Genomic DNA, 12,203 nt, shown 5'->3' with positions numbered 1-12,203 from the left:
AGTTTTGGTCAAATTAATGCAGCCTTGATGAGCAGAAGAGACTGCTCCCGAAAAATACTGATCCCAGAATTTTGAACAGCAGAGGATATATTTGTGTTTGTGTGCGTGCGTGTGCGTAGCCTATTTGGTTGCGCAGTGGTGTATTTTTGCCATTGACATTTCTCTGACTCTATTAAACTATGAGAAAACTAAATATTTTACGCTTATAATTTTGTTAACAACATAAACCCCGGCGATTCTGCGCATTGTAGAGTTACAGATTTGTGTTGATTGTGAGGCGTGTGATGCTCTGGGTTGAGATCGGATACAGTAGGGCTGCTGATGCTGCTCATGCAGTTTAAGAACACGATGCGTGAACACTCGTCACGAGACCGCCGCGCGCAACTCAATACAGCATCAAACGGATAATAGCCTATCATACATTATGGACCCTCTGTCCTTTATTTAAAAGAAAAGTGTGGTGCTTAAACCTTAAACAGATGTACAGAAGATGGGGGATAAGTTCGAGTTGCTGAAGACACCTGTCAATAGGATAGTCGTGCGGAAGAAGAACAAGAATGAGAAACTGCGATTACGCATCATCTTTTTAGACGACAGCGAGAGAGTTTTCGAGGTGGAGGTGAGAAACTATATAAATAGAGACCGGGGCAAGTTGTCACAAGGGGGCTATGAGTAAAAATCCAGAAGCTTGTATCTATAGGAGTGGTTTTGTTTGTTGTCCTAAATTAGAATTTTGTCTTCAAACTAACTAATAGCATCATATTTTTGCTATGTCTGTTGTGATACAAGTGAACACAATAAAGCCACAGTTCAGACTGGGATCAACTGTATAATGAAGGTAGATTTGAAATGAAAGATAAACTGTAGTTTTCATAAATGGCAGATTGGGGCAAGTTGTTACATACATATTTACTTTTTGCCCAAATAATGGTTTCCTTTTTCCACTTGTGTCTGATAATTTTTATTTTATTTTATTTTATTACAGATTACATTTTACTCCATATAGTGTGTCTCTTTTAAGGCATACTATCAGAAAAAGGACAGAATGTGTTCTTTTTTTGTGTTTTTTTTTTTTTTTTTTTTTTTGTGGAAGTGTAGCTTTTATATAGCTGAGACTTCAAGCTGTGTGCCTATACAAACACTGACTTTTAAAAAAACCCTAGCCTGTGAAATATTCAGTGAAGTAAAAATGTGACAACAAATCTTACCTATATTTACATGTTATCACTGAAGTACAAGAGTTTCTTTAATGTATGGTGTATCTGGTAGCAAGAGCGATACACACTTATGACATTTGATCACTTATTTATCTACATTTTACAATAATTAAAGTTTCTATATACTTTGATTTAAAGTAAATTATTGTAAAATTTAAATAAATGTGTGTGTGTGTGTTTTATGTCATGTGTTTTGTGTCTAGAGTGTGTGTGGGTCCTCTCACATTTGGTCCAGCTGTGTTTTGCTTGTAAAGGAGCATCATTTCATGTCCTATTATCTGTTTGCTGCTTCTGCTTCACAAGGGATGCCGTGTGTATGTGTGCGCACATGCCTGGGGGTTTTCACTGTTTTCAAACAGCACAATCGTGTCCTACCAGTCAGGAAAAAGCAGGTGAGATATAAAGTTGGGGGGTGGGGGGTGGACAGAGAGTGAGTAAGTTAGTGGCCGTGAGGCGTGTGTGTGTCTGAATGAGGGTAAACATCGTGGCCAGCACTGAACAGAAGCTTGTCTTGGCCTCATTCCAGAGAGCATGACAGCATCCCATATCCTCAGGCAAAACAGGCAATTAGTAAAGAGACAGTGAAAGAAAAGAAAAGAAAATTTAATTTCAGCATATTTAGTGATGCTTGCTATTGTTATTTTTTTTAGAACTGAGGGTTATGGTTTTCTTGAATCCACTACGCTTAAAGTCCTCTTGAAATCAGAATGATTTTTTTTTTTTTTTTTTTTAGGTGTTAGTATGAATAAGTCTTAATCTATAAGGCAGTGTGCTGGCAGATATGTCCCGCCTTCTCTTCCTGTTTCAGTTGAAATTACTTCACCACAAAGAATAATGCTGCATGTTTAAAGGCACTTCAGGGGACCTTTAAGTATTACATATTGAAATTAATGACACCTCAGGTTGTGTAGTTTGTTGAGGAAAGCTGTTATTGTTATTCTAAGACTAAGCATTCCCAATCCATGTTGAAAACACCAGCTGAAACCAGCCTAAGATTGTTAAATGGATTTAAATGGTCTTCTAGCCAGGTCAGGATATTTCTTTAGCTTTTTTAGCTGGTCAAGTTGGTCTTAACTAGACCAGGTGACCAGCTGACCAACCAGCTAAAATCAACCGAATAGTTTGACCAGCTTAAACTAGCTATGGTTTATAACTAAACCAACTAAGGCCAGCCAATCATCACAGGCTGGTTTTAGCTGTTTCCACAGGGATCAACTTAAAAACAGGTAAAAAAAAAAAAAAAAAAAAAAAAAATTAGAATGAATTTACATTAAAAGGAAAATTGGTTTTCATTGTTTTTTATACCTATATAACTAAATGTAAATGATACCTTAGAAAGCTCTTATTCTTTTGTTAATTTATGTAAATCTGAAATACAATTAGAAGACAAAACATACACTTAAACTTAAAACTTAAACGAAAATGAGAAATTCAACCCCCCTCCCCAAATAAATAAATAAAATAAAATAAAAAATATGCCCCTGACACTACAATACAAAATGATTTATCAAATAAATAAAACATGATGAAACATTAATTTTACTACTACTTCTACTAAAAATTCAACATAATAATAAATACTATAATAGTACATAAATAATATTAAAGTGACACTTCTACCTGGCATCATGGCATCAGGTTTTGTACGGACAAGCATCTCTCAAATTTCCTGTAAAGGGTTGAGTGTTTTGATATAGATTACATTTGCTGGACACATAAATAAAGATGCATGATCAATGATGATAAAACCCCCATTTGCTCTGAATAAACAGTGCAAGAAAGCATCCATTATGTCTTCATAAGTATTTACAAAGTCTATATGTTCTGACATAAATTTACCCTGCCATAAGATTCAAGGATCTATTTTTGTACTGTGCTTCAACCTCTCTATGCTCGTCCCAGACTTTATCCCTCTATCTTCTTCTCATGTTCCTTGTCTTTGACAGGATAATGGGAAGGTTCTATCCCCGCTGTCACAGTAAATACAGGCTTCAGGAACACATCCTCACACACATATGTGCCCACAAACACATTCATCAGATAGCAACCCTGTATTTTGAGGCTGATTTAGTGAGCATCTGACTTTCCCATAAATCTGTTTGAGGAGTTAAATTGCTGCAGATTCAATTACCAGAGAAAGTTCCTCTAAGAGTAACATTCTGCTCAAATCGCATCACCACCTCATTACCACCCGCATCAAGCAATAGAGATGGAAGAAAAAAGAAAATCTGAAGTAATTTCACAGTGACACTGTGATGACTCAAAAGTATACATCGATGCAAGCAGCACTGAGACCAGTAACAATTTTGAAATGTCATGTCCCTGTTCTGTGATATATTCTTCTTCATCTTCCCACAGAGAAAGATTCTGGGCTCTGATTTCTTCAATAAGGTGTGTGGTCATCTAAAGCTTCTGGAGAAAGAATACTTTGGCCTGGAGTTCCGTCACCATACTGGCAGCTATGTGAGTGAAAACCTTTGACCTGTTAATCACGTCAATAACAGAATTTGATCATAAACAGCAGAGTCTAGCCCTTCAATGAATATTTCACCCTTGAAAAAAATGAAAATTTGGTCAAAATTTACACACCTTCTTGTTGCTCCAAGACTTTCTTCCTTCTGTTGAACACAAAAGTAGTCTGAATGATTTTTTTTTCACAATTCGGACTGTTTTGATCTACTCATTGATCTTGTCACAGCTGTTCTTGAGTTAATAGCTTGAGTTAATTGCATGACCACATTTTCAGTGAATAATGACTTCAGATTTGTTCTGAAGAAAGTATGGTTGAACAAGAAATGACAGAATTTAAATTTTTGGATGAACTGTCCCTGAAAATAGATAGGTTTGTTAAGACAGCTGTAAATCAGCTGTGCCATGTGACTAATGATGTGGTTATATCAGATTAAGTTAGAACAAATCGGCTTGTGGCATCTAGTGTTTCTTGACAGAACTTTGTATTTGCTAACGTTTCTTCAACAGGTCTGGCTTGAACTCCAGAAACCAGTGGCTAGGCAAATCAAAAGTGAGCTTTCTTGTGTCATTTTTGTTTTTGTTTTGTTGTGACATGGTCCACATGGTTAATTTTCTTCTTATTAATTGTTCAGTATATGCTTATGCTAACTTACAGTGGTGGTGACTGGGGAATGATGTACCAGTTTTTGAGTTTTACTGTTGGCAAGGAGAAAGGATTAAGATGTTAATTTCATATACTCAATATATTTAAGTGTATCTGCTATCATTGTATATCAGAATAGAGCATTTTCAACAGTGAGCCATAAAATAGGGTTTCCATAAAAAGTGATTCAACAATTTAGTGATCAAACTCACCCCGAAACACGTTGAAATAACACTTATTATGCTGGCATAACAGTTAAAAATCCAGCTGATGCATCTTACCACATTTTTCCCTACCCTAGATGCTTACTGTAGATCCTAATAAGTAATCCCAGAAGTCAGAAATTTGACAGTTATTGATTCTATTCTTTCCAGAATTGAAGCTTATATTTACCATCACAGATGGTGAACCATTAGACAATCACTTTTCACTATCCTTTTCCTTTAGTGAATATTAAGCTTATTAACAACGTAGGCTTAGATTGTGTGCTTCCCACCCATAGATATCAGTGATGTGGCATTCCATTTTATAGTGAAGTTTTTCCCTCCTGACCCAGGACAGCTGCAAAGAGGCTTAACCAGGTAAACCACACGCACATGATTAAAGGCAGATAAACAGATGGTGATTGGTGATAGGTCTGACTGCTGCCTGTTTTATACAGGTACCTGTTTGCCCTTCAGATCAAACAGGATCTGTCAAATGGCAGCCTTACCTGTAATGATAACAGCGCCGCCCTGCTGGTCTCTCATATACTGCAATGTAGGTCTCATTGAAAGTTTACATGGCATAAAAATTCTAAGCGTTTAAATCTTGATTGACTGATCTTGTTCGATTATCACATGCACATTATATTTTTCTATCTCTGTCCTCATTTGTAGCAGAAATTGGAGACTATGACGAGGAGTTAGATGCTCATCATCTTGAAAATAAGCAATATGTGCCAAATCAAGAGTACTTGGACCACAAAATTATTCGCTTTCACAAGAAGCACAGGTAACACACAGCTACACACCATATAAACATACCATAATAATAATATTTCCATTAACATGCAGGTCCGATAATGTACACAGTGATTGGTAAATTACTTACAAATTGTAATCCATTACTGATTACAAATTGTAATGTAGTCTATTATATGAAAAAAAAAGGTTAGGTGGTATAATTTCTGCTTAATTTTGACCTGACCTATGACTTTATCACATTGTTTTAAATAGGATAATTTTGTACCATATTGATATAAAAATACAACATGCAGTGCATTAAACGTTACATTGTGGTTTGCAAAAATGGGTTTTGTGAAACAAATGCAGGGGTTTATTAAGTTAATGAAAGGCTAATAGGTAATTAAATCATACAAATCTAAAGTTAAAACAAATCAAGTGGTCAAAAACTGTGTTTCTATGTAATTATAGTCATCTGACTAGTGGCAGTTCTGTGTGTGCAATTCCATAAACTTATCAAACATATGTAAGTGATAAGCAATTTTTGGAATCTGATTATGTAATCCAGAATGCTTATAATTTAGATACTACCCAGCACTTAATGTACATGATATGCCATGATAGACTTTGTAGCCAAAAGATGAGTACTTGAACATCTAATAGTGTTGTTTTTGGGGTCAGAGGTCACACTCCTGCTGAATCTGATCTGCATTTGCTGGAGGTTGCCCGGAAAATGGACATGTACGGGATCCGCCCCCACCCTGCCCATGATGGAGAAGGCATGAGGATCAGCCTCGCTGTCGCACATTTGGGAGTGCTCGTTTTTCAGGTACTGTACAGAAATATAAGCTTATGCTTTAGCCTTATATTTGGAAATATACACAATAACCCTAAATGCAGCTAAGGAATATACCGTTATCAGGGAAACACAAAGATCAATACCTTCAGCTGGGCCAAGATCCGAAAGCTGAGCTTCAAGAGGAAACATTTCCTGATCAAACTCCACACTGAGACTGGGGTGAGACACAAGCAATCCCTCCATAGCAACAGCTGTTCTTTTTTTACACTGCAATCTCTGGGGAAAAGTATAAAATAGTTCCCCGGCAACACTTAAAACAATCTTTCCCTTTATATATTATATCTGCAATGTTTGGGCTAACTTTTAGATTTAGATTTAGTGATTTAGCAGACAATTTATACAAAGCTGACAGATTTACAAATGAGGAGCAGCACAAGCAATTTATCATGAATGACAACAGTACGACAAACCATTAAAAGTCAAATGCAAGAAGGCAGATGCACAAATTTAGTTTATTATCTTAAATAATCAACAACGAAGTGGTAAAATATTAGATATTTTATATTAATGATTGCCATTAATATTGGAATATAATTCTAAGCTATCTTCAGGCTGAAAGCATTTTATTTGAGGCTGGAACTGCTTTAACAGGCAAAAAAAAATCATTTTACATGGAATGACTAGTAAAATCCTCTTATGTCCTTCACTCAACTCTTATTGTGTTAGCCTTCAAGGAGAGACACTGTTGAGTTTTCCATGGCCAGCAGAGATGTGTGTAAGGCATTCTGGAAGGTGTGTGTGGAGTATCATGCTTTCTTCAGGCTTGCCGAAGAGCCCAAGTCACATGAGAAGTCCATTCTGTCTAGCAAAGGATCCAGTTTCAGATACAGGTATGTGACAGAGAGACTTTAGATTTCTGGAATGCAATGAGAAGCCCCAGTTGTCTAACACTTTATGCTATGATCCTTCCTAATCATCTTCCATAAATCCTCTGAGAGACAGATATGAAGATATTAAATAGAGTATTCATAATCTTCTTTGCTAAACACATCTATAGACTTAAGTCATTGGTTTACATGTGTGAAACTGAAATAGCAGTATAATGAAAATGATGGGTGGAAACAGTGTCAGAAACGGTCTGCATTTTGAGTTAAGTTTAATTAATGTATTGACAATCACTGATCATATTCAGGATCTTATGCATCATACACAGCTGGATTTTAAAACAATTGTCTGTTTTAATTCTTATGATTGTATGGTACTGTAGTGGCAGGACACAGAAGCAACTTCTTGAGTGTGTGGGCTCTGGAGACAAGAAACATTTGCCTTATGAAAGGTACGATATTATGCTGGGTGTTGTATGTTGGAGGAGTACATTTGTGCATAGATTGTAGGCCTACTTGTAATTTCTGAGCCACTAGTGGGAATAATCATAATAGCAAATATTATTTACACTACCGGTCAAAAGTTTGGGATCAGTAAGACTTGTAATGTTTTTTAAAGAAGTCTCTTATGCTCATAAAGGCTGTATTTATTTGATCAAAATACAGAAAATAAACTGTATTGTTGCAAAATGTTATTACAATATAAAATACTGGCTTCTTTTTTAATATCCTTTTAGAATTAACAATGTTGGCAACAGTTGTGCTGCCAAATATTGTTTTGGAAACTGCAATACTTTTTTTTTCAGGATTCCTTGATGAATAAAAAGTTAAAAAGAACAGCATTTATTCAAAATATAAATCTTTTCTAACAATATAAATCACTTCTTAACAACTGAACACATCCTTGCTGAATAAAAGTTTAAATTTCTTGCTAAAAATTACTGAGCCCAAACTTTTAAACTGTAGTATATAGTGTTTTAAATAAATTATCTTCCTTTTAACTTTTCATTCATCAAATAATCCTGAAACAAGCACTGATAATAAATCAACAAATTAGAACAATTTCTGAAGGATCCTTCAAATGAAGACTGGAGTAATGATGTTCCAAATTCAGCTTTGCATCACAGGAATAAATTAGATTTTAATGTATAATTAAATAGAAAAACATTATTTCACATCATAATATTTCACAATATTATTTTTTTCCCTGTATTTTTGATCAAATAAATGCAGCCTTGATGAGCATAAGAAAATCTTGTAAAAAAACATTAAAAAAATCATTCTGATCCCAAACTTTCGACAGGCAGTGTAATTTTTTTCCCAAACACTGCTGTCTTCTGTTGGATTAGACAATTAGGGAGTCCCGAACTAACACCAATGGTTGAGTCAACATGACTGTGTTGAGCCATTCAAACAAAGGCCCTCATGAACACAGCATCAGAAAACTTCAAATGGGACACCCTACGATTTCATGAACGGACAACTGATGACCATTTAGAGTCCTTAAAGGGGGGGTGAAATGCTCGTTTTCACTCAATCTCCTGTTAATCTTGAGTACCTATAGAGTAGTACTACATCCTTCATAACTCCAAAAAGTCTTTAGTTTTATTATATTCATAAGAGAAAGATAGTCTGTACCGATTTTTCCCAGAAAAACACGAGTGGCTGGAGGCATGACGTGTGGGCGGAGCTAAAGAATCACGAGCTGTATATATTTGCTTAGCGGTTTTGGAAAATGACTAAGTTCCACTTTATGTCGTCTTTTTTTTTTGTACATGTGGAAAGTGCAGTTTGATGACAACATTGCATGTTGTTTACTTGATGTGCTTACGCGCCGATAGCTAAGTTAACAACACAGAGATATTTGAAGCAGTTTTACTCACCGCCTGCGGTTCCAACACACGATCGTGACCCTCTTTGGGTAAGTCGTGGCCTAATGGTTAGAGGGTTGGACTCCCAATCGAAGGGTTGTGGGTTCTAGTCTCGGGCCGGACGGAATTGTGGGTGGGGGGAGTGCATGTACAGCTCTCTCTCCACCTTCAATACCACGACTTAGCAAGGCATCGAACCCCCAACTGCTCCCGGGCGCTGCAGCATAAATGGCTGCCCACTGCTCCGGGTGTGTGCTCAGTGTGTGTGTGTGTGTGTGTTCACTGCTCTGTGTGTGTGCATTTCGGATGGGTTAAATGCAGAGCACAAATTCTGAGTATGGGTCACCATACTTGGCTGAATGTCACTTCACTCACTCACTTTTTCGTTGGGACTGCATTATCCTTAAGAAATAAACTATGTGCAAATCCGGCATCAAACTGGGCCTTGTTTGTAAAACAAGCATCTTCGAAATGCAGGGAACAAATAAAAAAACTTATACAACTCCGTTGATGCTCTATAAAAATAAACTCCATCCACTGGTCCCTTAATCTGTGCAGGGTTGTCTTGCCCTGGCAACCAAAAACACACTTCCTTTGTGACATTTCGCCCTCGCTCTGATCAGTGAATTGCTCTGCCAGGGAGAAGTTCCCTTAGGACCCATATAAGGAAATTCCGCTCCATCTAACGTCACACAGAGCCATACTCGAAAAAAAACTTTCCGAAACTTGTGACAAACCGGAAGAGGTATTTTTGGAACAAAAATACTCCTTCAAACGTACAACTTAATTTTTGAAACTTTGTCCATGTTTAGCATGGGAATCCAACTCTTTAACAGTGTAAAAAACTCAGTATGCATGAAATATCATTTCACATCCCACCCCCCCTCCCCCTTTAAAACCATAAGTACACAGAGTGCATAATTTGGGAAAGGAACCAACAGAGCAAATGCCAAATACACCACAGATTTGCCTTTTTTTTTAGAAAGACAACCTACAAATGATATAAAGTTGACTGTTTTGTACTTTTTGCAGAAGTTACTGCAATTCTGAATATGACACACGACAGTGCAGATCCTCTCCTGACATACTGACTGATGTCTCTAAGCAGGTATTTTTCTAGATTCTTATATTTTAAATGTGCTTTTGGATCATGTTTCTCAAATTTGTTTCTTTCTCTCATAGCTGTATGAGCATCTACCTCCCAACCCAACCGTTGCTGGGCAACACAGCGAACAGACAGGCGTAGCAAAGCGCAGCCTTTCCGCTGCGGAAGTCATGTTCACTAATGAGCTGGAACGATCCAGGCCCTTGTCAAGAAATCCTGCCTTCTCAAGCAACTCTGCCTCACCCAAGCTTCGTTCCCTTTCCACATCAGGAGCGGAACATCATGGTAGAGGAGCTCAGAGACAAAAGGCAAAGAGACGATTGTCTCCTAGCGCCCAGCATCTCGTGCTTCTCTATCCTAACATACCCCACCTCCAGTTCCACCCAGTGCTGCCAACTTTCCCACTCGCCACTCACCCGTACCTACTGCAAGACCACACGTCCTCATCCCTAGACCGGCTTCCTCAAACCCATCACAATCATGTGCCTCTGCAATACCTGCCCAGACAAACTGCTCACTCGTCCTCTTGCTTGTCACCACAACTACAGAAGCAGCAGGAAAGGTTGGGTTCCACCGGCCAGGGAGAATCGAGATCGTACTCGAGAGGAGGACTAGGACTAAGGGCCGGGTTGAATAGGAAACTGGACTTGAGTGGAGTGGAAGTGGGCCATTACAGTGACGACTCCACCTTTCAGACCGGTTTGCCACGTCGAGCCTCAAGCCAATCAGACTTCAAATTTCAGCGACCGACGCTTGCCTCAAATGCCGCTGCCTACGCATCTGAGTTCCGCCCGCTGGGATATTATCCACACCTTTCTCGACATCCGATTCCTACCAGACCCACCTATCTTCCTCTAAGTCCTGCCCCTCTCCCGGAAAGACCCACTTCTTTATGTGTACTCGGCACAGGTAGTTATAGTGATTCGGATTCAGACACCTTTTACCCCTACTTTCCAGCAGTGGGTAAAGTGGTACGTTCTGGTCCGCTGGCACGTATGCGCTTTTCTTCTGGAAGCCTCCAACTTGATGAAGAGGATGGAGAGGAGGAGGACTTGGACTGCCCAAATGATGAGAAGAATACAACTCTCACAACTGTTAAGATGATGAAGTTGTAGCTATGTGTAGAATCTTGAACGTTGGCTGTGATTGATGGAGCTCAACAAATAATTTAAACCAATAAGACCTGCAGACAATGCACTCTCACAAGAAATGGTCCAAATATTGACAATGGAACACCTTTGTACCTTACTTAGCTTATTCATATAAATACCTTAAAGGTACATTTTACCTAATTCAGGGGTGTCTCTAAAAAAGATTACAGATGGGGACAGGGGTTTGCAGGGAAGCCACAGAAAAAAATATTTTTGGTTCACCAAAGATGCTTTCAGTGAACCATTCTTAGAACCTTTTTTTTTTTTAAGTGTAATTTTTTTATCTAAAGAACATTTTTTCCACTAAAGAATCTTTTGTAGAATGCAAAGCTTGCATGGATATAAGGTTCTTCATGGAACCACAGATGCTAACAAAGGAACCATTATTTTAATTAATATTTAATATTAAAATACTTAATTCAATACACCTTTGCATCTCTGATCTAAAGTTATATTTTGCTGTAAACTGCTTTGCATTTTTTTTTAAAGGGATAGGTTCCCCTGAAATGAAAATTATATTATAATTTACTCACTCCAATGTCATTTAAAACCTATATGACTTTCTTTCCTCTATGAAATAAGTAAAGGAAGAAGGCATCATTCAGAACAGCTTTGTGAAATGTATGTAAGTGAAAAGATCAGAGTGAAAGCATATTAATCAGACATGAACAGAGTGGATGGGATATCCTTCAAAACTGTGTTCCAAGGATTTTGAAAACATGGGGGTGTATAAACAGTGACTAAAGTGTCATTCTTTTAATTAATTATTTCATAATATGTAGCGTGAATAAACATTCTGTGGTGATTCAAAGTAAATCTACTTTTTTTTTTTTTTTTTTTTTTAGGAAAAGTAAAGCAGTCTATAATAATGTAGTTATTATTAGTTAATAATTAGCTAAAATAATGAAATCGATTTCCCGATGTTTGTGTCGCTGGAAAACATTAGAAATTATTCATTTCACATTTGTGCTACCATAGTCATATGTTTTAAAAACATTTTTGCAAGGATGTGAAAATTTGTCAATAAATAAGGTAAGTTATTTATTACAAGGTTCAGTTGAATGTTTGAATAATTTAACCTTAGCACACAACTTCTAACTGGCTACTAAGATAATTG

General features: G+C 37.3%; 2 protein-coding genes across 2 annotated transcripts in view; both read left to right on the top strand.

The window, feature by feature from the left end:
* Positions 1-12,203, top strand: part of LOC113109348 (myb-like protein U) — a 972,647-nt gene that overhangs the window by 572,440 nt on the left and 388,004 nt on the right. The window lies entirely within an intron of this gene.
* LOC113110026 (FERM domain-containing protein 7-like) lies at positions 221-11,866 on the top strand. Its single transcript, XM_026274015.1, has 12 exons — positions 221-619; positions 3,576-3,680; positions 4,197-4,239; positions 4,835-4,913; positions 4,994-5,091; positions 5,211-5,325; positions 5,958-6,105; positions 6,199-6,294; positions 6,802-6,965; positions 7,343-7,411; positions 9,863-9,938; positions 10,013-11,866. The coding sequence occupies exons 1-12, from the start codon at positions 491-493 to the stop codon at positions 11,048-11,050; spliced, it is 2,160 nt and encodes a 719-aa protein (XP_026129800.1). The 5' UTR covers positions 221-490; the 3' UTR covers positions 11,051-11,866.

Source organism: Carassius auratus, chromosome 1 (genome assembly GCF_003368295.1).
Source record: "Carassius auratus strain Wakin chromosome 1, ASM336829v1, whole genome shotgun sequence".
Taxonomy (NCBI): domain Eukaryota; kingdom Metazoa; phylum Chordata; class Actinopteri; order Cypriniformes; family Cyprinidae; genus Carassius; species Carassius auratus.
This window is presented reverse-complemented; position numbering and strand designations above follow the sequence as displayed.

What these genes read in the sequence shown, in the direction of transcription:
- LOC113110026 (XM_026274015.1), top strand. Translation starts at nt 491, where the DNA reads ATGGGGGATAAGTTCGAGTTGCTGAAGACACCTGTCAATAGGATAGTC. An exon ending in CTGCAAAGAGGCTTAACCAG is followed by an intron (nt 4,914 to 4,993) that starts GTAAACCACACG and finishes TGTTTTATACAG; the next exon opens with GTACCTGTTTGCCCTTCAGA. An exon ending in GGTCTCTCATATACTGCAAT is followed by an intron (nt 5,092 to 5,210) that starts GTAGGTCTCATT and finishes CCTCATTTGTAG; the next exon opens with CAGAAATTGGAGACTATGAC.